The 13,423-nt window shown below is 31.6% G+C and overlaps 1 protein-coding gene across 2 annotated transcripts; it reads right to left on the bottom strand.

Annotated features, from left to right (window-relative positions):
* Positions 1-5,811: 5,811 nt before the first annotated feature.
* LOC21394859 lies at positions 5,812-10,339 on the bottom strand. Of its 2 annotated transcripts, none has more exons than XM_024167629.1 (4): positions 10,275-10,339; positions 7,197-8,045; positions 6,752-6,916; positions 5,812-6,293 (listed from the first exon to the last, which is right to left on the bottom strand). In XM_024167629.1, the coding sequence occupies exons 2-4, from the start codon at positions 8,037-8,039 to the stop codon at positions 6,039-6,041; spliced, it is 1,263 nt and encodes a 420-aa protein (XP_024023397.1). In that variant the 5' UTR covers positions 8,040-8,045; positions 10,275-10,339; the 3' UTR covers positions 5,812-6,038. The 2 variants fall into 2 exon arrangements, with proteins under 2 accessions (XP_024023397.1, XP_010099538.1); XM_010101236.2 differs by having other exon boundaries at positions 10,230-10,339.
* Positions 10,340-13,423: the final 3,084 nt, after the last annotated feature.

Below are 13,423 nucleotides of genomic sequence, written 5' to 3' on the forward strand. Positions count from 1 at the left end.
TTTTAAAGAAAGGGATTGATTTGTGAAAGAAAATGCTTTGAAAACCATGGCTTGTTTAGTCATGGAACCTCATGGTTTGTCCAGTCATGGGGCCCGCGGCTTGAGTAGTTCGTGGGGTCGTATTAACGATTTCAAAATGTTTAATAAATGATTTCTTAAGCAAAGATATCTTGTGAACTGGTAATAGAGTCTATTGCTGTAAGCCTAGATAGGATGCGGAGGGTGCATCCTCGGGGGCAGAACCCGAAACCGGTCCGGGTAGGCGAGGCACTTGGTTAGGTAAGTAATTTGTACTAATTACTTGCTGAAGCCTGTAACATGGTTATTTTCAATTATATTTCCTTTGAGAAAAAGGATGTGAGGTTCCGGCTGTTCTGTCGGGACTGAATGTCTTATTTTATTTATGTATTCAATTATCTATTCATGCACTCATTTATTTTAAATATTTCAAATATTATATCCTACTGGGCCTTTCGCTCACGTTTTATGTTTCAAATGTTTAAAACCCCTCCCAGGAGACTCTAGGAGCGGGGCACAGTAGCGGGAGTAGCTGAGTGGTGCTACGGAACGATCAAGTGAGGATTGTGTTCATCCTCTGACATAAAGTGCAAGGAATATGCAAGAATTTGTAATAAATGACATTTGGATTTACTAGACTGTGGATGATGTCTGTTGTAATTGATTATTTACATATTCATGTATGTACGATACTGTATGTCCTGTGGGGTGGAGCCCTGTGTGTCAGAGGCTCCTGAATTATGTCGTTTATTTATATTTTAATGCAGTTAAGTGTGAGACCCGGTTGGGAATCTGCTTTATTAATCCCAAATCGAGTTCCACGTCACCCACCCCGGTTGGGGGGCGTGACAGACACCGTGATTATAACTGAATTGAATGCCTCCCTCTCGAGGATATTATTATATTTTTTTTCTTCTCCCTTGCGGAGCCTGAGTTACTTCTCTCTCAGAGGCTGGGACGACACTCAACTGAGATTATTCTTATAAGTTCTTCTTGACTTATTAAGGTGTATGCAATATGACATAGCATAGCATACTATAACATGGAATCTACTCAAACACATATAATTCGTGTGCAATTCTTAAGTGTATGCAGTATGACCTAGCATAGCATACATAACATTAAATGTACTCAAACACATATAATGCATGTGCACTGCTTAAGTGTATGCAGCATGACATAGCATCTCATACAATACTTAAAGCATAAACATGCATATATAACATGTGTAACTTTTTCTTTAAAATCTATTCATACTGTAGACGAGATTCCTACTTACCTGATTTTCAGTTAAAGCAGAATTTCTACTCACTCAGACCTTCTATCCTCTACTGCTAAGTTCTGTAAAGGAACGCCTATTTAGAGGATGAGATTAACTTTTAGTACGTTATTTTTATTTAGTATAGTCATAAAGGAATTACATCCTTCCTTAGAACGTATTTATCCTTTTTATTAATAATCGTAAAAATTTGTAATTTCTATTATAAGAATTAATTAAATCCTCATAATTCTGTCTTCCTTAATTTCCATTACAAATTTGTGCTAAATTGATAACTCATTAATTATCTCATCCATATAATAAGTCTAATAATTTAGTTAACTAAATTTGGTAATTAATTAACCCTCTTATTTATATACTAAGTCTACATAATTTAGTTAATTAATTTTAGTACTTAATTAACTTCCTTCACCATATTCTAAGTCTTAGATAATTTAATTAATTAGTTTAATAATTAATTAAATTATCATCCATAATACACTTTTAATAAACTTTACTTTACCGCACTTGACAGGCTCATCATAGTGTTGAGGTCCGTATTTAACGTCGTAAAATTAAGGGTCTAGCATATCGATTTTTACGATTTTTGTTTACATGCTTATTTGAAAACCGTTAAGTTCTATTGGAAAACTATATACGACGTTTAACATAAACATAAACATAATTCACGAATCTCATAATTAACGTATTTCGTGAAAATCATACGCCTTATACGATTATCTTAATTAAACTGTAAGCAAGGTTTGTACTTGTCTGGATTCCAAGCTAAGCAGTTCTGATAGTATCTCACTTGTCGTGTCTTCCTGCGTGTTCCTCAAACTAATTCTGGGAAAAACTACAAGCACTATGAATGATCATTGAGGAACATCGAAGCATTAAACACTCAATCCTGATCTCTACTTGTTCAGTTCGAATCACCTCGATCCGCGTGCAACTAGTACCAGACCATTCTTATCAAAATTGAATTTGGTTGAACGGACGTCATCATTTCGTTCAGCACGTCGAAACGAGTAGGGATATGGTCTCGGATCACCAAACGGATGTCGATAGCCTGAGAAATGACACCTCACCAGAATACTGCTGCGGTGTACGGTGGCGGAGGCTCCCGGAGAGTTTTTTCGCGGTAGACTTGGGTCCTACCCCCCCTAAATTGACACTTCTGAGTCCATTGATGCGGTCAATTTCACACCATTTGGCCTGTAATAGTACATATCGGGACCGGCAACGTCGGTAAAATCCGGCGACTCAAATCTCACATTTCTAGTCATGAAATCTTAAAATTGGTTGTGGGGTTTTTGATGAGTTGAATATGTGTTTACATTTGCGTTTTTCTAACTCATTATTTTGTGAGTTTTTAGGTGTTTTTAGGAGTTATTTATGTGTTTTCAACTTATTTTGTAGGTTTGTTTCAGTTGGAGTCCATTGGTGATTTTTGAGAATTTTTGGAGCAAAATTGAAAAATGGGCACCTAGGCTTTGTAAAGGGGCACCTAGGCTTCGAAGATAGAGGAAAAACAAGTTTTCTAGATAAAATTAATAATTTTTATTTAAAATTTAATAATAGAGACTATTTATGAGACTTTTTTAGAGTTTAAAGACCGTTTATAAAACAAAATTGACTACATGATTAATTCTAAAGAGAGAAAAGAGTTCAGGGGTATTCATAAATTTATTCTAAATAAAAAGAAAAAAAAGTAACAGCTAACAAAACATTAGTAATCAACAAATGGCTTATAAAGAACAAATGAATGCATAAATTTGTTGTCAAGAAAACAAACAAAAGCACCAAACATGCAAACACAAGAGAAAGGAAAAAAAAAAAAAAAAAAGACATAATAAAGAAAGCAACTTCAGAAAAAATCATACCCCATCTTGCCATACACCACACGTTTAAAGAAAGGAAAAGAAGAACTCCAAACAGAAGACGAACATCAAGAAGAGATTAAAAAGAAGATAACAAGCATGGGATTATAAGGAAATTGATAAAGAAGAGAGAAATACCAGATGGGTTTTGCTTTGAATTTGATAGTGTTGAGAAAATCGTACCCAAAATACCGGAACTGGTTTGTATGACGGAGAGTTCAAGACAACTGACTTTATTATAATGCTTCTTTCATACGGTAATATATTGAAATTATAACCTCGTTAATTTTATTGATTTAAGTTTTTAATTTTAGATTTTTATAATAAAAAAATTTTAAAAAATGTCACATCTAATTTTTTTTATTATAGTAAAAAATTTTAAAAAAAAATCACAACTCAACTCAAATTGAAAACTCAAATTTACAAAGTGAATGAGACCTATAGATATACATACGCCAATGAGATGAGATGAGAGCGTCGGTCAGACGCGTGTGAATGGATTTGTGGCCATCACTTCTAAGAAAAAGAAAAAGAACACTGGCAATCTTTATAAAAATTAATTATCAATAATTTCTTATTTTAAAATTTTTTTTAATCGTAACATTAATATTAAAATTTATATATTATGTATATTTTTTTATTTTAATTTAATTTTAATCATATTTAAATAATTAAAATTTAAGATTATCAGCCAGACAGATTATAAAAAAACTCCCAATAAAAAAAGACCCAAGTTTTCTATAATTTTTTTTTTTTGTTAAAAAAATTTTCTATATCCTTTTGGTTAGAGTATTTCAATGTCGCACGACATTTTGTAGGCAAGCTTTATATTTTTTTTTAAGAACGACGTTGACATGTACTTTGTTTTGTTTAGACTAGGTGGGCACTCTTTTCAAGTAAATGATTTAAGTCAATATCTCTCACTTTCATCATGGCACCTTCAATCATGGGAATATATCTATAATTTACGTAACACACAAGGATTATGTGTAAAAAAACTTTTTTGTATAGAAATAAATATATTTTCCATAAAAAAAAATATTTTGATTTCAAAAGACATTTTTTATGTTGGCTTTTAATTTTTTAAATTAGAATTACGTATTTGAATGTTACACTACGTTCTTATGTAAATTTTGTTTTTTTTTTCCCTTGTTTTTTTAAGGAAATATAAGCATTTCAATGTTATACACAGAATTGTTGTACGTAAATCCTTTTTTTGTTTTTTTCCCTTCCTATCTTACACAAAACTCTCTATATGTTTACTTCGTTGATTCGAGTTGAGATGTGCTTTTATATGAGAGTTTTTTACTATAGTAAAAAAATTAGATGGGACTGTTTTTAAAAACTTTTTACTGTAATAAAACTCAAATTCTAAATTCAAATCGGTAAAGTGAACGAACCATTGCATCTTTTTCTCTCTTTGAGAGGGCAGTGTTTACACCATCAATTAGCAAAAGTTTCTCTTTCTGTTTTTTCATTTGATAAATGAAGTTGAGAAAATATAGGGAATTTCCCTTTACTTCGACAATTTTACACTGAAATGTTTAATCCCGGCTAAAGATAAAATACACGCCGTCAGCCATGACATAATATGGGATTTCATTTTCATTGGATTTATGTCCCTTTCCACAATCCAGTAATAGTATGATGGGTTAGCATTAGATTTTGTTCTTTTCTTTCGTATCTTACTAAAGAAGGGGGGAGCTTCTTAAGTAGAACTAGAAAAAAATAAATTACCGTTAATTTTTTATTTTGAGCTATATGAACTACCGTTAATTTTCTCAATCAGGTTTTTTTTTTTTTTTGGAAGCCAAATAGTTCACAATCAAGTTATAAATCAAAGATTAAGCTGAGGCATTATACAGTGTGGGTCCACCTGATACCGATGTTCCAGAGCACGCTAGTCCACCGCCCTTATCCAATAAATGTTTATGAAGCACTCTACGTGGGCCCACCTGATAGTAGTTCTTATGTGACGTCTACATGATCAGCGGCTAAGATTGACCACAACGTGTTAAGATCGACCGTTGGTGATCTGGTCTGGCACCGGCCAAGAGGAAAAGAATAAGGCATTCTTCAGTTCCCGAATTCAAGTTTAGATATAATTTTATTTGAAAATTTTTTACTGTAACAAAAAAAGTTAAATGTGACTTTTTATAAAAAATTTTAACTGTAATAAAATTAAAATTAAAAACTCGAATCGGTGAAATGAACGAGGCCTAAACAACTAAAGGATTATGATTCATCAGCTCTTTGGCACTGGTCACTATGTGGTCAGCATTTGGCATCTAACTGCAATCATTTGGGACCCACTAAATATGACAACCATGTGATATACACAAAATTATTGTTTTGGAACAGCCTAATTCGCACGTGGCGCCATGTCCGCAGTGATTTCAAAGTTGGGCCTCTCTTGCTAAGCTGAGAGTGAATCTGGCGATGTTTCATCAAATGCAAGCAAAGCAGCCATGCCATGCATGTATAATAATAGAGCAAACCCCTTTTGTCGTATAAGGCTGTGTTTTGGTTTCTATCTTCCTACTGCACCGTCAGCTTAGAATCTGGGCACTCTTGGAAAGGAAATTTTTTAAATGCTTGTTTTGCATATTTTTCAATCTGTTTTAATTTTGAGTTTGATCTACAGTCAGAAACTGCCACTATAAGTAAGATAGGCATACCAGAGAAATTCTTGTTTCTCAAGAAAACTTGAATGTTTACATTGGAGATACATTTCTTCATACTGTCAAGCTCAAACTCAAACTCAAATTTATTCTTCTTAGTAATTATATTGCACGCCCCATCAAGATCCCTGAAGACATAGATACACTACATTAACTCCAATCATACAAAGGTAGTGCTTTAAAAGAAAGGTGTCTCATTCAAAGTGGAGAGTGCATGGAGAGAGATGGATTTGGCAATTTGTCAGCAACCAAAATGTAGAAAAGCCCCATAACCCCTGTGTGGGGTTGGCTGCTGCTGTAATTTGACTCAAGAATCATAGTCTCCCCATCAAGTATCTTGACAGAGCCTGGTTGAGGATAGCAAGTGGTCATTCCGACGATGTAACCTTTCTCATTTCCCGCTTCCTTTCCTTTTCCATAGATCGGTATTGACGAGCATAACACCCTCCCATCCTGAACACGCAGACGAAAGCACCACATCAAAGATCAAATAAGTTCTTTCTTATACAATATTACTTATATCTATACATTGTATAAAGGGGGCATGTGTTAAGATAGACTATGTGCTCGTAAACAAGTCACCAATCAAACCTTTGGTCAACTCATTTTGTCTTGCAATATCTATCATTTTCAAGGAATGTACACCAACAAAGATGGCCCAAAAAAGCTGTGAACAACGCCAACAAATGCAAATAGTTCCCATCCTAAACAACTTATTAAGACTGCCTAATAAAATTGTGAATATTCCCAACTAATGCAAATAGTCATATGCCAAACAAAATTCTCATGTATCCAAATTTACTGCAAATAAAAGTTGCAGCAAATCCTGCACATGCTTGCTCCTAGTAGTGCGTGTAACTTTCTGATGGAATCAACACGAGTAAAAATGAAGGGTTGCAGAAACAGATTACCTCTCCGTACAGTGTTGAACTGAGTCCTCCTGTATGCTGGTGTGCAACGCCATAGACGATATATCCGCTAGACGGTATCCTGGCCTTGTTCCTTTTAGTGTCAATGCACTCATGATTCGTCCCATCAGTAGTAGTCTTGCAAGATTTTGCAATATCATATTCAACCTGGCACAAAGAAAAATAAGTTGACTCAGGGAGGAAGATAATTTATGCATTAAGCTCTCATTCGATTGACATTAACTTATGTTTGAGTGTATTATAACATGCACAAAAACTTGAAGGACTCTAGCATGTATTGAAAGTGTACACAACATAGTTAATTCAATGCACAATGGTAACGAATCAGCTTAATATGCCTTGAAGACGTTTTGAAGATTCCACAAAACTTCTGATAGTTTTAACACAATAGTTACATAGCATTTAAGAGAAGGGTGTATTCACTTACTATGCAATTGTGTTCGGCCGAGTTCAAACCAGTCCAAGTGTCTGTTACGTCAAAAATATAGATCTGAACAGGCAAGATAAAATCAGACCAATCAGCCCATTCCACGGTGTATCTAAGGTAGAGGCTTCTCCTGGCACCCTGAAAGCCTTCTCTCACTTTGCACTGTGTTTGATCATAGCAACAGCGCAGGCCTCCAATGTAATCTGGACTCAAAGGATGGCCATGCTCATCCTTGGTGACATTATACAGATCGCACCTGCACTCAGTGCATCCCAACCTATCAACCGCACCCCTTGTGTCTATCGCATGCACGTTGAGAAACCATCTCTCCTCAAACCCGTCAGGAATCTCTGCAGGGTTTCCAACCTCCATCCCATATGGATCGGGAACAAACGTGGAAAGTTTTCGTGTTTCTGAGCCAATGCCATAGTACTGCCCTAGAGCATTCCCTTGGCATATCCCACTGTTCCTTACAAGCACAAAGTCTGACTGATTACGTCTCTGAGTGGCATCATGTTCTGCATCCGGGACACCTTTTCGAATACGATACCTCACGAGGGCCCAATGGTGAAGATAAACTTCATGAAGAGGGACAGAACGCCCTGCTTCATCAACTACTTCAGCGTCAAATCTTTTGAATGCAATGTGACCTCTTGGGAAATCAATGTCATAGTAATTCTTGTCCTGCACTGATCCTGGTCCCAGATCAAACTTGGGGGACAAGAAAACAGCAGATTTTGTCTTGATTCTGTTTTTGATCCTCAGAGATTGTGAACATGGTATGCTCAATGCCAATAATATAATTGTAAAAGATAGCAAACAATCTCCAAAACCATGTGCCATTTTGTTCTGCCATTGTTGAAACATTTAGTTAAAACTAAAGTTTTTCAAAAGGACTATCAAGTTTATGGTAGCAAAAAGTATGACAATTCTAACAATTAATGTGCAGTAATGGACCATCAAATTAAATTTGAATCATATCATAACAGAAAAAACAAATTCAAAGCACGATCTTATATTGATAGGAAAAATGTCCCTTACACCACTGATGCTATACACCACAACTAATAAAAGGTTGACCTCATTCGTATCCCCATCCAATCTAACCCATCTTCTGTTAGTGTGTGTGGTGTTCAACAATATTAATACCTTCTTTTCTTCAAAACTAAAGAATACCGTAAGGATTTTTATTATTATTCTTATTTTCTACCTACCAAAGAATTCTCCTCCAAAAATGATAAACAAGCATTAGACTTGTTCACTTATTGTGTGAAGATTGATTTCTTTCCTTTAGAAGAAAAAATTGGAAACTTCAAGAGAGAGCCGTGCAAATTAAGGGACATAAATTATACAAGTAGTGTTTGGTGAAGTTGAAAATAATTTGATTTCTTAATCTCTTTAAACAAGTACGCTGAAATTTAACTTTGAGGTTTGGAGAATTTGCTTAACAAATATATGGTTTCCCCAAAAAAAAAATTAAAAAAAAAGGGATATGGGTAGGTTATAAAAATAAGGCAACAAAAATGAAAGGAATAAATCTCTGAATGGTCCCTGAAATTATTTATCTCTATAGAATTAGTTCATGTAGTCAATTTTGTCTTATAAACAGTCCCTGAACTCTAAAAAAGTCTCATAAATGGTCCGTCTGTTAAATTTTAGATGGAAGCCGTTAACTTTGACTCATAAAAAATTCCCACACTCTCTAATTTCTCTATAATGGTCCCTTTCTTAGAAGTTGCACTAAATTTAGTTTCTAAATTAAAAAAAATAATTATTATATGCTAAAATTAGTTCATATGTTAAATAAATAAATGAAAAACATTAAATATGAGTAGTTGTAAAAATATAGTCCTTAAAAAAAAAGAGTGCTTCTATTTACACTCATTCAGCTTCTATATAATTCCACATAAGCAAAAATATTTTTGTTTTTTATTACAATAAATAATATATAACAATTGTACCACACGGTTTGGTGTATAGATGATTGAAATTTGTAGTTAATTGCTTTTATTCTTTCTTTAGGGAACTTTTTTTTTTTTTTTGCTTGCTTCTATTTTTATTGATGATATAATAATCGTTTAGGAAATGGAAAATTGTCTATAATTCCTCATTATTTCTTATAAAAAAAAGTTGAGAAATTTAGTTAGATTTGTGCGTGTAAAGTGCGTGTATAAATTGTTTGTTTTCTTTAATTATATATTCTTTAAGATAAAATAATATTGACATTAATTTAAATATGTATTCATGTTTTAAATTATTGAGTGAAGGCACGTATTCCCACTAACTTATATGTATCTTCGTGCATGGTTATAATAGATATGATACAAAAGATGTTTATAAAACTATATATTTTTAGAGATTATTATCCGAGAGTAATAATTTTAGAACATTTATTTATATAGTGGGACAATTATATTCACTCAAAAAAAAACCTTATCAAAGTTACATATGTGAATAAATAGAATAAAAAAATTGAAAAATATTTGTAGCAAAAACAAACTAATTTTGGCATTTTTTTTTTTTTTTAGTTTAGGAACTACTATACATAGTACTACTTCTCATATTTAATATTTCTCATCTATTTATTTAATAAATGAATTACATTTATTTTATTTTTATTTTTTTTAGTTTGGGAGCTAAATTTAGTACAACTTTTAATAGAGGGATTATTTATAGAAAGAGAAAATAGTTTGAGAACTTTTTATGAGATAATATTAACAGTTTTGTAGTTCTATTCCAAAAAAAAATAATAATAATAACAGTCAACAAAACATTAGTAATCAACAAATGGCTTATAAAGAACAAATGAATGCATAAATTTGTTCTCACCAAAACAAACAAAAGCACCAAACATGCCAAAAAAAAAAAAAAAAAGCAACTTCAGAAAAATCGTACCCCATCTTGCCATACACCACACGTTTAATTAAGAAAGAGAAATAAGAACTCCAAACAGAAGAAGAACATCAAGAAGAGATTAAAAAGAAGATAACAAGCATGGGATTATAAAGAAATTGATAAAGAAGAGAGAAATACCAGATGGGTTTTGCTTTGAATTTGATTGAGTTGAGAAAATCGTACCCAAAACACCGGAACTGGTTTGTACGACAGAGAGTTTAAGACGACTGACTTTATTAGAATGCTTCTTTCATATAAGAGTGTATTGATACTATATATATATATGGATATAGATATACATAAGCCAATGAGATGAGATGAGTCAGATGCGTGTGAATGGATTTGAGGCCGTTCGCTTCTAGAAGGAAAAAAAAAAGGTAATTCTTGTAAAAATGAGTTACCGATATTCTTAATGTACGTTTAGTTTATAGATTCAGAATCATGATTTAAAATTATTTTTAATTTTATGTGTATTTTTTATGAAAAAAATACTGTAACGAACCACGAACTATTATTCAAATCATGACATGAATATACTAACTAAACGTACTTTTATTTTTCAACTGTCAAATCTGTATTAAAATATGTCTGTTTTATATATTTTTTTAATTTAATGTTATTTTAATTAAGTCTAACAATTAAAAACTGAGACTGCCGGTAAAATGGACTATTGAAAAAGCTCTCAAAACAGACCAAGTTTTCTATATTTTTTTTTTTGTAAGGAAAAAAAAAACAAATTTTCTATATCCTTCTGGTTAAAGTATTTCAATGTCACACGGCATTTTGTATGTAAGCTTTAGATTTTTTTTTTTTTTAAGAACTACGTTGACATATATTTTGTTTTGTTTAGGCAAGATGGGCATTGGGCACTCTTTTCACCAAAATGATTTAAGTCAGTATCCCTCACTTTCATCGTCACACCTTCGACCAAGGGAATATATCTATAATTTACGTAACGCACAAGGATTATATGTAAAAAAAAACTTTTTTGTATAGAAATAAATATTTTTTCCATAAAAAGTAAATATTTTGATTTCGGAAGACAATTTTCATGTTGGATTTTAATTTTTAAAATTTGAATTACGTATTTGAATGTTACACTACGTTTTTAATGTAATTTTTTTTTAGAAATATAAGCATTTCATGTTAACACAGAATTATTCTATGTAAATCTTTTTTTTTTCCTCTTTATCTTACAGCAGAACTCTCTACATATTAAGTTTCGTTCATTTCATCGATTCGAATTTTACTATAATAAAAAAATTTTAGAAATATTCACATTTAACTTTTTATTATAATAAAAAATTATCATATAAAATTACATCTTAATTTAAATTAAAATTTTAAATCAACAACTTACTGCGTCTTTTTCTGGCTTTGAGAGGGCAGTATTTACACCATCAATTAGAAAAGTTTCTCTTTTTGTTTTTCAATTTGGTAAATGAAGTTGAGAAAATATAAGAAGGCCCGTTCATTTTGCTGATTCGAGTTTATAATTTGAGTTTTGTTATAGTAAAAAATTTTCAAAAATAGTTATATCTAATTTTTTTACTGCAGTAAAAAACTCTCATATAACATCACATCTCAACTCAAATTAAAAACACGAATTAGCGAATCGAAGGCCCGAAATTTCCCTTTACTTTGACAATTTCACACTGAAACTCAAAAACAGTTATATCTAATTTTTTTACTGCAGTAAAAAACTCTCATATAACATCACATCTCAACTCAAATTAAAAACACGAATTAACGAATCGAAGGCCCGAAATTTCCCTTTACTTTGACAATTTCACACTGAAATGTTTAATCCCGGCTAAAGATAAAATACATGCCGTCAGCCATGACATACTATGGGATTTCATTTTCATTAGATTTATGTCCCTTTCCACTATCTAGCATGTGGGTTAACATTAGATCTCTATTCTTTCATGTTGGCCCATAAATTGCATAATACTCTTTTGACTCTTCCAGCGCCTACCAGAGAAAAAAAAAAAATATATATATATATATATATATACACACACACACACACACTAACCAGTAATAAATGGCCCATCTCTATGTGAAAACGACAAAACTTTGGGATGAAGTTAATTATGCCATGAGAAAGGTTGAATATTCAAAGGATGTGAGAGCGTACTTTTCTGCCACTTTTTACGTGTATTATTTAATATATAAATTCTATTCACGTGATCTGTTATTATTTAAATAAAAAAATGAGATAATAAAATTTATATATTAAATAATAAATATAAAAAATAATTTAAAAAGTGATTGAAAAGTGACATTAACATTTCTTAAAGTAAAATTGCTCTTCGCCAACTCTTAAGCTCGTTTAGTTAGAGAGATAGAGAGTAAAAAGAATGAAGACAGTTAGATGGATTAAGAGTATGAAAAATAGAGAGAATTGTAATAATTTTTTGTATTATTTAATAAGATGGAGAGAAAATTAAAAAGATAGACGATAATTCTTTATTAAATTATTATATTATCAATTTAAACTTTTTGTTAATAATTTAATCAGAGAGTAAAATAGTCTTTTAAAATTAAAAATAAATGGATTATTTAAATCATTTCATTAATGAAATGATGCAATTTAGCTCTTTTTTTTTTTTCCCCCATTATCGTAATGGTTCATAATTTGAACTAGAATTTATTTTTTCTTAAAAAAAATACTATATCAGGTCCATTTAAATTGTGGTTTGAACACTTTCATCAAACATACTCTAATAATCGAATCTATTAATGTTCATGTAAACATTTACAGCATGACTCAAAATTGATTTTATTCATAAATTAGATAGTTAAAATGATCTAACAGATAAAATAACAGTTCTGATTGAGTGAAATAACGATTTTTACCCGTAAAAGATCATTTGCACTATTTTTTAAACTTATGTACTAGGATGTCATAAATTAGATATTGGTGAGCAAATTTCATAAAATTTTCTGAAAATGGTATGTTTCGTAACCCTCAATCAAGAACTCTCTCTCTCCAAAAGATTATGGCACTCATACTAATGACACGTCTTCCTATCCATTAAATTGAAAACAATAACACATAATGATTTTTTTTTCTTTTCTTGGATGCTCCCTTAGTCAACACATTCCCGCTCATTAGTGATTCGAATTTAAAATTTAAATTTTATTAGAGTAAAAAGTTATCAGAAACAGTTATATCTATTTTTTTTATTACAGTAAAAAATTTTAATATAAAATCAAATCTTAACTCAAATTAAAAATTTGAATCAGTGAATTAAACGGGCCCTATAATAATAATTTCAAGGGAGAAAGAGGGAAATAGGCCAAGGCTTGAGATGAATTAAAATTAA

This window comes from Morus notabilis, unplaced genomic scaffold (genome assembly GCF_000414095.1).
Source record: "Morus notabilis unplaced genomic scaffold, ASM41409v2 Scaffold1564, whole genome shotgun sequence".
In the NCBI taxonomy this organism is placed as follows: Eukaryota; Viridiplantae; Streptophyta; class Magnoliopsida; order Rosales; family Moraceae; genus Morus; species Morus notabilis.